The following is a 12,977-nucleotide window of genomic DNA, read 5'->3' on the forward strand; positions in this document are numbered from 1 at the left end:
TTTGAAAACAGTTTTGTTTAAATCATGCAGGCTTACAACCACCTTCCATAGAAATATCCTTTCACATGGGTTCTGATGAGCATTGACCTTGACTTATGCCCCATATGTAAACAAATTATCCATAGGTTACTGATAACCAATATATTGTCATGCAACTTACTGTATATCTTATATCCTCTGCAATAATATAAAGTCTATCAGAATATCAGGGCATAGCATCCTGATACATTTAAATATATATTCCAGTGTCAACCAGATAGATGGTTCTTGTTCAGTCAGCCAGTCTATCCAATTGGAGTAATTCGAACCACTTTTGTAAAACTCTGGTGAGTGTAAAGTTGCTTAAAGAATCAAGTCAAGCTATTCTCCCTTGCTCTCTGGCCCTCAAAGCAGTTAGTGATCCTATTATTGCTTCTCTTGGTGAGTGTTCTCCGCTTCTAGGAGGACACCTATTAAATGACAGAGTACAAATTTGCTCTGACAACCAGTCGCTGCTGCAGAGACCCAGTAGCGTGTGAAAGGTATCTAGTTAAAGGCTTGTGTTGCACAAGCAAAGCATGCATGCGCACGCACACACCCACTCTCAAGTGCACATAAAACAGCATCAAGCAAACTGTACTTGACTAACACTTGCTAGCTCATCAAAGACAACACTTTAAATTGAGGACTCACACATACACACACACTTTTCATAAGGATGCTTAAAAATGAGTCATTTAGATTCTAGTCCATGTGTGTCTCCTCCAGAGCAGAGGCCTTCTCAAATCTTTGCTTTCATCTGGATTTGCTACATCTCTGGAGGAAAACAGGCTGAAGCCCCGTGTCTCACTCTAGGGTTTGAAGGGGTTTAAAGTGCCATTGATTTCCCTTTCCTTTCTGCTCTGAGCTATAGAGACAGCGCGGTCAGGGATTGCAGGTTTTGATGTTTGAAGTATTGGATGATGCATGCTATGTTTCTCACTGTAAAAGATGGTTTTCCTGTGACTTGACAGTGTAAATCCCTAATGCGGTTTGGGAGAGTGAGGTTGTTCCTGGGTGCACCTGTCAAATTTGTGCTTTTTCTCCTAAGCTCGATGAAGCTAAGACTGACTGGAAAGTGGCATAAGGGAAAGCAAAGGAACTGGAAACTGCTCACGTCCACACGTACGCGCACACACTAACTCCTGGCAATAGGAACAACACCTTATGTTTACTCATTACACACAATTCCACAGTAGTCACGGAGGCTTAGACCAAAAAGGGGCTAATGTAATAGGAGTGTTTGGTACTTTCACTTATTTTTGGTAAAGGTGACCCCAAACAGAAGTGTTCAGTACAATTTAAACAAGAGGTCTTACCCTGTCACCCTTGATACCCATATCTCCCTTAAAGCCAGGGAAGCCGTCTTCTCCCTTTGGAAAAAAAACAGAATAAGAACAATATAAGGAAGTAGAAGTAGAATGAGAGGTGCAAATGCTAATGGAGGAGGATATTTGGATACTACAGATGTTGAAAAGGTTTATGTGATTCACACACAGACCCACTCAAAGACAAACCCTCATACACACATACACACACACACACACACACACACACACACACACACACACACACACACACACACACACACACATAGATGTGGTCTTTTCAAGATCCCCTGTTGCCATAGAAACTCTTGATCGCCTTTTTCTACTGTACCAGTGAAATTCAGATGAGTTTAACAGGATTTCATTGTGATTATTATTAACGGAACACTTGAAATATTTGATCAGTACCACTATCAGTCTCAACATCACCGCCGCGCTGATGTTTATGTTCATTTTAATCCATATACTCCAGCTTCAGGTTCTGAACCCTCCCTTTGACAGACTCCAATGATCTGAACTCTCTTACCTTTTCTCCCTTATTTCCTTTAAGACCACGCACTCCATCAGCTCCCTGTAAACCAAGAACAGGCAGGAATTAAAGGCCAGTGGGGTGCCTAATGGATAATGGTGAAGTGTTGAATGGTAGAACATTCAGTCCTAACATGCTCCATCAAATTATAGCTTTCCAAAATAGAGCTGCCAATCAGAAAAGTCTCTTTTTTAACTGATATGTTTAAAATCTCTGCTACTGCTGCCATTGATTTGTGTGAGTTTTGTATGTTAAGAGTATACAATGGCTTCTAAACTTTTTAAAACTTTTTTTTTTTTTTTTTAATTTGACCACTTTTCCTAAGAGAGCAGAAGCTCCAGGGCAAACTTCAGCCATGTACAGAAACAGGCAGACTGACAGCTGAAAGTCAAGCCACTGTGTGATCTCCTGTCTCAGAGGAAGCTTTAATGAATTGGATCAGTCAGAACTGCTCGGTGAGAATTTTTGAAGGGACCTCTGGGTTATCAGCTACTAATGACACCAAACAAGAGAAGGGTTTCATGCCTTGAGCTGCCCCAACTCACCTCAGCATCACCTTAAGAGAGCGAAGTGATTTAAGAAGTGGTACGAGGACGTTCTTCTGTTAATCTCTGCATCACTCTGCATTTTTTGTCTATATAATATCAGCATGAGCCAAAGCAGAGAGCACTGCTTTTAATATGTTAAAACTGCATCTATTTAAGCATCTATTACACAAACCTTGAAAATACCAATTTTTCAGGAGCACATTAATAAGATAATAGGCAACTGTTGGCCCATAACCATGGTTAATTACAAGGCACTGCTATCTAATGATATTACGAATTAATTTCTAACTTTAATCCACTCACCTTCACGCCTCGAGGCCCAGGATAACCAATGGGTCCTTGAGGGCCAGCAGGGCCCTGTAGAGATAGATGTTTGGTGAGAATTTGTAACACATGCACAAATAGAGTATTCACATTGAATGCTAATATCATCCACATTTATGCAAGATGTTTTATGCAAATATGCTTAAATTAGGACAAAGGGAGGGGAATGAAACTCAGAAAAGTGCACATAAATTAAAGAAAAAACACATGCAAGTTCTAAGACTACGAAGAGGAAAAAGAAATTAAATTTACCATGTGCCCTTTCTCTCCAGTAGGCCCCTCCTTTCCAGGGTGACCCTGTGAATTATTAAGAGAAATAATATTGCATCTCATTTCTGAATAATTACCATCATAAATACTACAACACCCCTATAAATGAGAGATTAAGTTGTAAAACTATTGGAGGACGTATCAAACTGGAAAATTGAAATAAGAGCTTTTACAGTTCAATCTCATTTGGGATTTTATCTTTAATGCACACTATTACAGAAGCACTATAGGCTATTATTGGGCTCTAAAAGCCAAGACTGCCTGCAGGGAGTGCACTATAGTCGCATACACTCCACATCCATGTTCACAGACACACACACACACAAATGCACATATGTATGTCCAAGGGAAGAAAAGGAGATTGGAAGGAAATTGATTGCTTTCTGGTGAGACAAAGGACCTGTGCAAATTCTCTGATGGGTTATTTATTAACATTAGAGAAGATGGAGAAGGAAATAGATACAACCGAGAACAGAAATGAGGGGCAGAGAGGGAGCATGTAGAGACCAAGACTGAATGCTGCAGTTGATGGAAGTTGTAACAGATGGATGAATAAAAAAAAGCACTGTGTGTAGATGTGAAAAAGCTATTCCACTCCAAAAAGAAAGGACCATTAAAGGACCAGAGGACATTATGTGGTGTTTGCTCCACTTGTTTTCCACTCTCTTTCCCAAATACTCTCCTTTTTCAGCATCTCCCTGCCACCCGTTATTCATATTTCACAGCATTTCTTGTTTCCTTCTCTCTTAGGTGCCACCTGGCTCCTCTAAAGACACATCTGCCATTAGCACAGGTGTCTTCTGCACTGCGTGTGCAGAGATGGAGGAGAAAATGTTGCTGTGTGTATATGCACACATTTTGCATATATACAAGTGTGTGGGCAGGTTTTTCAACAGTTCCACAGCTGTTATATTATAGTGCATCATACATATGTTTTATTCATATAATTACTAGAGTATGATCTAAATGTGTTAAGGAGTTTTGGCACATTAAAAAAAAAAAACAAAAAAAAAAACACAGTATTTTTCATTGTTATTAATTACAGTGAAACATAATATGGGTTAGCATCAAAATGTATGCATAATAGGAGAGCTTTTTTTACACTCAGTCTTTGTGTGTGCAGGCCATGAACTCACCGGTGGACCATCAGCTCCTGGCATTCCTGGCAGACCTGGTTTTCCAGTTGGTCCCTAAACAGAAGATGTAAGGGATATGTAAGGGAAAATAAGAGAGCTCAACACAAGACATTTATTTGCCTTAGGACCAGTTTTTAAGACTTCAAAGTCTACAAAAATGTCAGCATGGATTATAGAAAATACATTTTATACTCTCATAAACCTCTTTTTCAAAATTGCTGCCCAGTTTTGTTAAAATATGCAAAGCTCAAAATGTCAAAAATGGACAATTTTGAGAATGGCTTTGTGTCAAAGGTTTACCGATGTATTGACTGCAGTATTTGAAGACTGCTTACACAAGACCATTTACATCTATATTAAATCAACTTGAGCATGTCTGTGCTTTTTTTTTTGATAATCATCACTTTTTTCAGCCAACATTTTCAAATAAATGACGAACCTTCCTTTTTATTTTCTCCTATTATATTATATTCCTCCTATTACATTTCGTTTGTAATCCTGGAGATAAAACACTTACACTATTCACTCATAAATTCAAACCATTTGATAATAACCTGAATAACCACCATATAAACTGGCAAATGTGATTTATTTGAAACTGGATTAAACTGTATCAGGATTAAAATCTGTACTGTCGACTATTTGGTCTTGCGTTGCGGATGGGGACTTGTTTGCATAAAAGTGAGATAAGCATTTGGAGCTGAATAAGATAGTACGTTTCAGCTTATGCAAATCAATGAGACAATTTCCTACAGTGCTATAGATTTTGGGACTGTATTTATTAACATTTTATCAAGTTGGCAGTTTTTCGAGTGGAAGGAAGGAATGAGTGCTTTTTAATATTCATGTGTGATCATGAGAAATCTTACCTTCTCTCCTGGGGGTCCGATAGCTCCTTGTGGCCCTGGAAGTCCCTGTGGAGGAATCATAATTAACTCATAATATTGTTCTTGATGGATTTGAGAAGATTTAATGTCACCTAACCTGTCCATGACTAACCTGAGCACCTGGGTTTCCTTGCTGTCCAGGAGGTCCAGGCTCTCCTTGAGGTCCCTAAGCAAAAATTAAACAAATTAGCATAATAAATAAAGCAACATAAGTTAAGTTAGAAAGGATTTATTACCGCAAATGGTCCATTAGAAGTCAAATATTGCTCTAAAGCTATGAATTCTCTGTTTTATCATTTCCTTATGCCTAAATAGGTCCACAGTAAATAGTGGAAAATCTGCACAAGCAAACAGATAAATTACACTTTTTCACACCTGCCTAATAAAGAAAACTGCTGAAGCTCAACAAGACTGTTTCTCAGCTAACTACCAATCAATTATTCTTCCCATATCCAAGAGCCTGGGTAAGCTGTTGATTTCTACCTAGTTGGAACACTCCCAACAGATCAGACAGGAACTCTGAGCCAGACATTCTCTCATTACAGCAAAGCCCTAGCAGAAATTGACCTGGAATGATACAACTGGCCATAGTGGACTGCTCAAATGGATCCAAACAATCTATTCTTCATTATCTGTTAAGTATCTTCTGACTGTACTGGGCTGTCTATGGTGCGAGCAGAGAGTGGTTAGTGAAACAGTATCATGGTAACTGAAACAGACAAAAACAGAGGAAGCTGTTGTAACCAGGGATTGATAATCCAGAGGTTATATAATAGCAACATAATCAATTCTAGCTTCACTTACGATGTTTCCTTTGGGTCCAGGGTGGCCATCCATTCCAGTAACACCCTATAGTAGATTAGAATACAAAACCAAAGTAAGAAACTACTGAATCCGATGAAAATGTCAATATACACGAACTTTCACTGTTGGCTGAAAGACTCATACAACTTCATAAAAGTGCATCCCTGTTTACTAAATACAGTCTGACATTTTCATTTGTATCGTATAAATTTGAATGCATGATTTATTGCATTTGGGATCCCTCCATCATGCACAGGGATGTCAGTTCAGAATAAGCTACATGATTGATGCCCTGTCCATGTAAAATTAAATCTGTTGAAACAATATAAACATTTGGGTTACGCTGCGCTCCGCTGTACATATTTGTCTGAAATGCTGAAGTTAAATTCAATAACATGCTAGTCTTTGTGTATACTGTCTGAAATATATTGAGTTTTATATTTCCCTGTGGGTGTTGTTTGCAGTGTCTTTTGTTCTTATTGCCTCTGAGATTGTAAAAAATGGATTCGGCTCCCTAAACAGTAAATCTATGATAGCAGCGTGCGTGTGAGAAGGTGAAAGGAGAGTTTGCTGACTCACAGGGGGTCCAGGAGGTCCCTGAGGTCCTTTTGGTCCCAGCAAACCACGAGGCCCCTGGAAAAGAAGGTAAATTAGATTTAGAATAATATCATACCTGTGAGAGGGCTGATGAATTATTAAATGTGTTCAGTTAAATCAAGTTACAAAATTATACTTCAGCCTGACTTCGAAAATGTCCTTGAGGATATTCTATAGAGTCAGAGTCTGAGGGAAAGCTGAAAACCCTGTGCTTCTTTTTTTTTTTTTTTTTTTTTACTACACATTCATTTCCTACAGCTATGCCTATCAAAGAGTGCTTTGAATTTCAGTGCTTTGCCTCTCAGTTAGAGTTACCTAACAACATGTATTGTTCTGTCACTATGAATTCAAACCAATGCAGCACACCCTGGTGGACAAAGCCAGTCATAACAGTAGATACCAAGGGCTTGCTGATGGTTTCCCCTTCTCTGTCTTTTTCCTTTCCCACGAGGAATATCGTGCCTGAGAAAGTAGAGGGCGATTATAACAAGCCTGGTGTAAGCTGCTTGCATTCACCTCCAAAGATTCTATTGTACTGATGAGGCAGCCTGATCAACATCCCCATTCCATCATTGTATTCCTTAAAAATCACAGTCCATATGAATATGAACAGAAGCTGGAGTCGGCAGATGATATATGGCATCATCAGACCATCCAATTGTTCTCTAACTCAATGACATAAAGAGAGCAGGCCCTGAGCTCTTAGCTTTATCATATAATCTTTCAGTATAAGATGGAATGGTAATACATGTGATCACTCACTGGTTCACCAGGAAGTCCCCTGGGTCCGATCTCTCCATCATCTCCCTGGGAAAGAGAGAGAATGGGTCAGGGTGGAACAGACAGTGAATGATAATGGAGGAACGGGTGAGGATGTGTGAGTCGGCGGGAGGACATGATAATAGGAAGGAACAAAGAAATAGTAGGAAAAGAAGGGATCAGGTTGCATCAGCTGTGGGTAATGAGGATGGAGAGGAAGATTAGAAGCAGATAAAGGTACACAGAGATCCAAAATATTAATGAGAAAACTGAGTAAGAGGAGGCAGAAAGAGCAGGTGTTTTAGAACTCAGGTGATGAAAAATGGTGAGTTTGGTCAGAGGAAGAAGTTCAGGAGAATTTTCTGTCTTTCTGCAGCTTTACACTTCTTTATATCTACATTCTATTGACAATGAGAGAAAAAAATAGGAGAAAGACCAATGTGCATTTATAATTTTGCGTGTTACCCTCTCTCCATCCTCTCCCGGTCCACCAGGAGGTCCAGAAGGACCTGGTTCACCCTGTAAACACAAGGATTCATATTTAATAGTTGTTCATCACAATCCTATCATACAGGTGTACAATTATAAACACACACTTCTTAAAGACCACAAAACACTTACTCTGTGTCCTTTTTCACCCGGAAGTCCAGCCAGACCATCAAACCCTCTGTCTCCCTGAAAACACAAAAAATAACTTTTAAAAGTCAGAAAATTAATTAAAATAAATATGGTGCATTAAATTCAGATACAGTAACACAGTTCTGAATGATAACTGTTATCCATAGTTATGATGCACAGGGTACCTTAGGTCCAGATTGTCCTGGCATGCCTCTGGCACCATCGGCTCCAGAACGACCCTGTACATGTAATACGGAAATACCCTCAGAATATATACAGGATAAATATTAACATGAAATTAAGGTCACCTGAAATCTGAAAGTGTAGATAAACTTGCCAGCACACATTTTTAGGTGCATCCTCTGCAGCTGTGAACTGTGTGAAAAGCTTACCCGTCTGCCAGGCTTTCCAGGTGGTCCAGCAGACCCCAAAGGTCCACGTGGTCCCTGAAACAAAAAACACTCCCATCAAACATCACTGTTTTCATGTTTTATGGAGTTGAAACGATCTGAAAATATCAGTAGTTTAGACCATACATCTATTTTTTTTCTTTTTATTATTAAGTCAGCTTGAACATAGCATGTTTTATGTTTTTAAAGGTACTTTTTAAATATATAAATGGGCATTTTATGATCCTGTACCTGAGGTCCTGCCTCTCCAGACTCTCCCTTCAGTCCTGGTACACCAGGAGGACCCTAAGGAGGAGGAAAATTTCAGAATGCATTACAAATGTGATGGATTCTAATCAATACAAACTTTATTTGATGTGCTCTGTAAGACAATAACTGCTTATCACATTTTTGTCATAAAATTTCTATTGTCTGGATGTGAGTTATTGTGTACATCATACCAGTAGGCCGGGTCTGCCAGTCAAACCCATTGGACCTGTAGGGCCACGCATCGCCAGCTGAGCACAAGAGGAAAAAGAATTAGAAATAAGATGATATAAACAAAAGATAGAAGCTATAAAATCTGGCAAATTAAACTAAGCCCATAAATGTATCCGGTGTATGAATTAAATATTTCATACAGGTAGTCATTTGTGTGTTCCTTTATTAATATAATAATTAGATGTGTAATAAGGTTGATGAGCGCTTTAGAGACCAAGAGACAAACAGAACAACACAACAGGTTTAATATGAAATACAAAAAAAAAAGAGGAAGGCGTTCAAGATGAAAGTATTATGGCAAGAACGAGAACTAATAAAAACATGTCAATATCTAATAATAAGCATATGAACAGGAAGAGCAAGGGGTGATGAGTACAAGACAGAAACCAAAATAATTATTCTGTGAACTATTACCCTAGCTTGCTGCATGATGGCTTGCATCTGGGCTTCCTGTGCTGACACAGCAGGTCCCTTCTGTCCAGAGTCACCTCCAGCACTGAATCTGAACTGTGGAGGGAACCACAGATTGATGAGATTTCACTGTAGAAAACACTATACGAACACACAGTAGTCAATGGCAAAGAGTAAAACTCAATACAGAGAGAAATGCAGAATTGCCTAAATCCTGTATTACATAGCAAAAATAAATATTCCTGTTTGAATATTAAAACCTATTCTCAAATCTCATCACAACAGCAACATGTTCCAATCTTGACACAATGCAACAGATGCTGTGCTAAACTAAGCTTGAGCCGTCAGCTGCCAAACCAACACCATCACATGCTGTTTGCAGGCTATGAGCTTCAAATTCTACTGGCATCTGGTGGTGATGAGCTGGCATTGCAGCATAAGTGAAAATTCATGCTTCTGGTTCAACATGGATGTGCTTGGTCTGGAGTTGAATAGAAGAGGCTGACGGCTGGTTGGTTTACAGAAACACAGCAACACAACAGTAAAACACAATATTTCACCATCATAGAGACTTTGTAACCAAGGACCAAAATACAAACAGTCGATTCAGAACATCTCATATAGATCTCATATAGCAAATATGACTAACAACAAAGATTGTGCAAAAGCAACAATTTGTTCTGTGTGACTTTCCCCTGAGATTGATTAAATTCTGGCTCTTCTCTTCACTATCTTAGTCATGATCAAATAAATTCAGCTATTTCTTTTTTTTCTGAGCGTCGCTGGGTCTGTCTTTGATTCTTTTGCTCTTCAATTTTTCATGCTTTTTGTCCTTCCTATTCCAGCAGTCAGTTCCTTTACTGACACTCCTCTGCATAAACCTTGAACAAAATGTTCTGCTACATCACACTATTGACAAGCAAAGCAGAACCACAGAAAAAAAAAGAACACTGTGATGGGAACTACGTAATCTTTTAACACAAGCTCAAATGATGGAAGAAGAGACTGTCTGCAGAAAATAGAGTGACAGAATGTAACTGGGCAATGTTGGAGCAATAACAGTGCCATAAAATGTACGATTTTCATAATTTCCACTCATAAGTACTGCCAAAGTACAGCTTCTGGTAAATAAGGGTTGAAACAACAATGCATGTTTTTATTAATCTTAGAGGTTGAGGATCAGATTTCAAGTCAAGCTTTCTTCCAGTGAACACATTAGAACAACCTGAGTTCCTGTCCAGACAGAGCTTGCCACATGTCTCACCCAGACAGCTCTATGGATCTCTGAAACAACACATCTGCACAATTAATCAGGCCTAAAAGCAGTAGCGTCAGACATCTACCAAGTGCAAGGGCAAGAAAAGTAAAAAGGTAAACAGCATTTGGACGGCTGTGTAAGTTCTCTAACACCAGAGACTTCCTTTAAGATCATCATCTTACAGAGATACTGTCCTAAAAGGTGTAGATCTGGCTCTATGGAGTCAAAACAAAGAGGTGGTAGAGTAGTAGTAGGGGTTGTCTCGATGACTGAAGAGCTAAACATGTATATTAGAAATGAAACAAAGTTATGATGGACTGTTCCACCAAAGGATAGTTACAAAGGAAACTCCCAACATTCCACTGGCGTGTGTAAAGCTATTGATAAAACATGACAAGATCCATTACAGTTGGCTCTTAACAACGCTAAAAAAAGGACTCAAAGGCACATGGAAACGTTTTGGCACTTAACAACAGCGTTCTATTTAGCTTTTTTAATTCTATTTTTAACAGCTGTAATTTACTTACAGGCAGCATCAGAACAGTTCCAGGGGGGCCCGGCAGACCATCAGCACCAGGAAGACCAGGACGACCAGGAGGACCCTGGGACAGACAACACACAAGAGTACATGAACCCGAACAGGAATGATGGTCAGTTTCTGTATTAATACTGCTCTAACAATATACAAATGCAGTTCCACTCACCCTCTCTCCAGAATCTCCAGGGCTGCCCGGTGGGCCAGAAGAACCTGGAGGTCCAGGGAGACCCTATTTTAAGCAAAAGATCTTATTTCACTTATACATACACATGACAACACAAAAAAATTCATATTTGTTCGACTAAATGCTCTCGCCTTTAGTTTGCAAAATGGTGACACATGAGAGAAAGGAATGCATGAGTCAATACGGCACAGCTTGTTGAGTTGTAAATCCTTTGTGAGGTGCTCTTTATTTGTCTATAGCTCAGTACTTGAATGGCTGGTCTCTATGGCACTCCATCTGCAGGGCGTCAAGAGCAACTGTGTCTGAAAAAAATCTTCCCTAAATAAATAATTTAGTTCTTTAACATCTGGGCAAGTCTACATCTCCTCAGGGGAAATCTTTTGGCTACTCCCTTCGCATTACTAATCAGGCAGTGAGGGATTTTTCACAGAAGGTTCACCCAAAACCTCACATTTTCCTGTCCTAAGGATGTAGGAAAGATATAGCATTTTGTAAGTATGTGAGCCCAAATCTATCAGTTAAATATTTAAATCAACAGAGACAGACTCTATACAGATTAAAGAAAATGTTTCTAATGATGAGTGAAAAAAAGGACAAGGCAAAGAACAAAAAAAAAAAAAAAAAAAGAACAGGAGAGAGAGAATGACAGTGGATCTGAGATGGACGGACTTACTGTTGGCCCTTCAGGCCCAGGCGGACCCTCGACCAACATTCCCTAAAAAACAAAAGCACAGAAATAAGAAAAAGCCACCACAGTCCCCACAACTACACTGTTCCGTGTGTGTGTGCAACGATCACATTGTGTCCGTTTAAGGATGCTGAAGGAGGATAAGAATCAGTCCAATCACACCTGCATATCAACTTTCCATCCCAAACTCTTTGCTAATCTAATTTGGTCATTTCAGTTTTCTTGATTTTATGCAGAACTGACTCAGAGAAGCAAAGGAAAAAGAGCCCTTAGGTGCTGTCCTACATGGATAAATTAAAAGAAGTGTGAATTAAATTAAAGGAGTAATTGATTTATTTCACATCTCTCACCATGAATGCAACACACAATGATTTCACATATTTAAGCTTTATTAAATCCTTAAAAAATGCCCTTCTACTATATGCAGCATCCCAATAGACTAAAATCTCTGTTCTGTTAGAGCTTACAGATGCATGGTTGCAGCTCTGTAGCCACTGAGATATTGCTTTGTTTGTTTTTTCTTGTGGTAATATTTTGGCTTACTGCTTTGTTATGAGGACACAAACCCATATATTATCCAAATGTATTTGAATTACGTGAGCTCAGCAGTTTTCCATCAACCCCCAAGCACTACCCTCTGAGTGTTTCCAGCATAAAATGACATCAAGTGATCTGTGACGTTCCCCAGGTTATGCCTATGCTTTGCCTGCAGTGTGTGTGATGATAACGGGGTTAGACCTTTTGAAAAACCTCGAAAATACAAACACCTTTATGTTTGTTAATGACAACACAATGTAAGCTCTGAGGGATACAGACTTGATTTTTGCAAGTTTTATATGTGTCACCACACTGGGTGGTAATGCATGCTCCAAGTGGTTGGTGATATGTCCTTGAAAATGCTTACATACACACATTACATAGTCATCTAGGAAGTAGACATACACACATTCCTTTAACGCTCTCACACATAAACATGGAGACAGTCACTGAAGGTTGTATACTAAGTGACACAGTTTGAAGTGAAACAGCTGTAATTATATCAGACGTAGAGTTCCTCCAAGATTCTGTCTCTAATTCATCTTGTAAAACATGCATGTGCTGTGATATATATGATGATGGTGATACCAACAGTTTGTATGATATATATATGATTAAGGACAAACTGTTTATGTTTGTTTTTGGCAGGGAGG

The 12,977-nt window shown here is 39.1% G+C and overlaps 1 protein-coding gene across 2 annotated transcripts in view; it reads right to left on the minus strand.

Moving 5' to 3' along the window:
• col5a1 (procollagen, type V, alpha 1) overlaps positions 1-12,977 on the minus strand; it is a 75,351-nt gene that overhangs the window by 23,838 nt on the left and 38,536 nt on the right. For both annotated transcript variants that reach the window (XM_030149605.1, XM_030149604.1), the window contains exons 10-29: positions 11,773-11,814; positions 11,082-11,144; positions 10,905-10,979; positions 9,123-9,215; positions 8,669-8,725; positions 8,460-8,513; positions 8,211-8,264; positions 8,004-8,057; positions 7,822-7,875; positions 7,666-7,719; positions 7,204-7,248; positions 6,424-6,477; positions 5,845-5,889; positions 5,153-5,206; positions 5,023-5,067; positions 4,154-4,207; positions 3,000-3,044; positions 2,727-2,780; positions 1,873-1,917; positions 1,338-1,391 (exon numbers count right to left, since the gene is read on the minus strand). In XM_030149605.1, coding sequence (XP_030005465.1) covers positions 1,338-1,391; positions 1,873-1,917; positions 2,727-2,780; positions 3,000-3,044; positions 4,154-4,207; positions 5,023-5,067; positions 5,153-5,206; positions 5,845-5,889; positions 6,424-6,477; positions 7,204-7,248; positions 7,666-7,719; positions 7,822-7,875; positions 8,004-8,057; positions 8,211-8,264; positions 8,460-8,513; positions 8,669-8,725; positions 9,123-9,215; positions 10,905-10,979; positions 11,082-11,144; positions 11,773-11,814 — 1,095 coding nt within the window. The remainder of the gene's footprint in view (positions 1-1,337; positions 1,392-1,872; positions 1,918-2,726; positions 2,781-2,999; positions 3,045-4,153; positions 4,208-5,022; positions 5,068-5,152; positions 5,207-5,844; positions 5,890-6,423; positions 6,478-7,203; positions 7,249-7,665; positions 7,720-7,821; positions 7,876-8,003; positions 8,058-8,210; positions 8,265-8,459; positions 8,514-8,668; positions 8,726-9,122; positions 9,216-10,904; positions 10,980-11,081; positions 11,145-11,772; positions 11,815-12,977) is intronic.

This window comes from Sphaeramia orbicularis, chromosome 12 (genome assembly GCF_902148855.1).
Source record: "Sphaeramia orbicularis chromosome 12, fSphaOr1.1, whole genome shotgun sequence".
Classification (NCBI taxonomy): Eukaryota; Metazoa; Chordata; class Actinopteri; order Kurtiformes; family Apogonidae; genus Sphaeramia; species Sphaeramia orbicularis.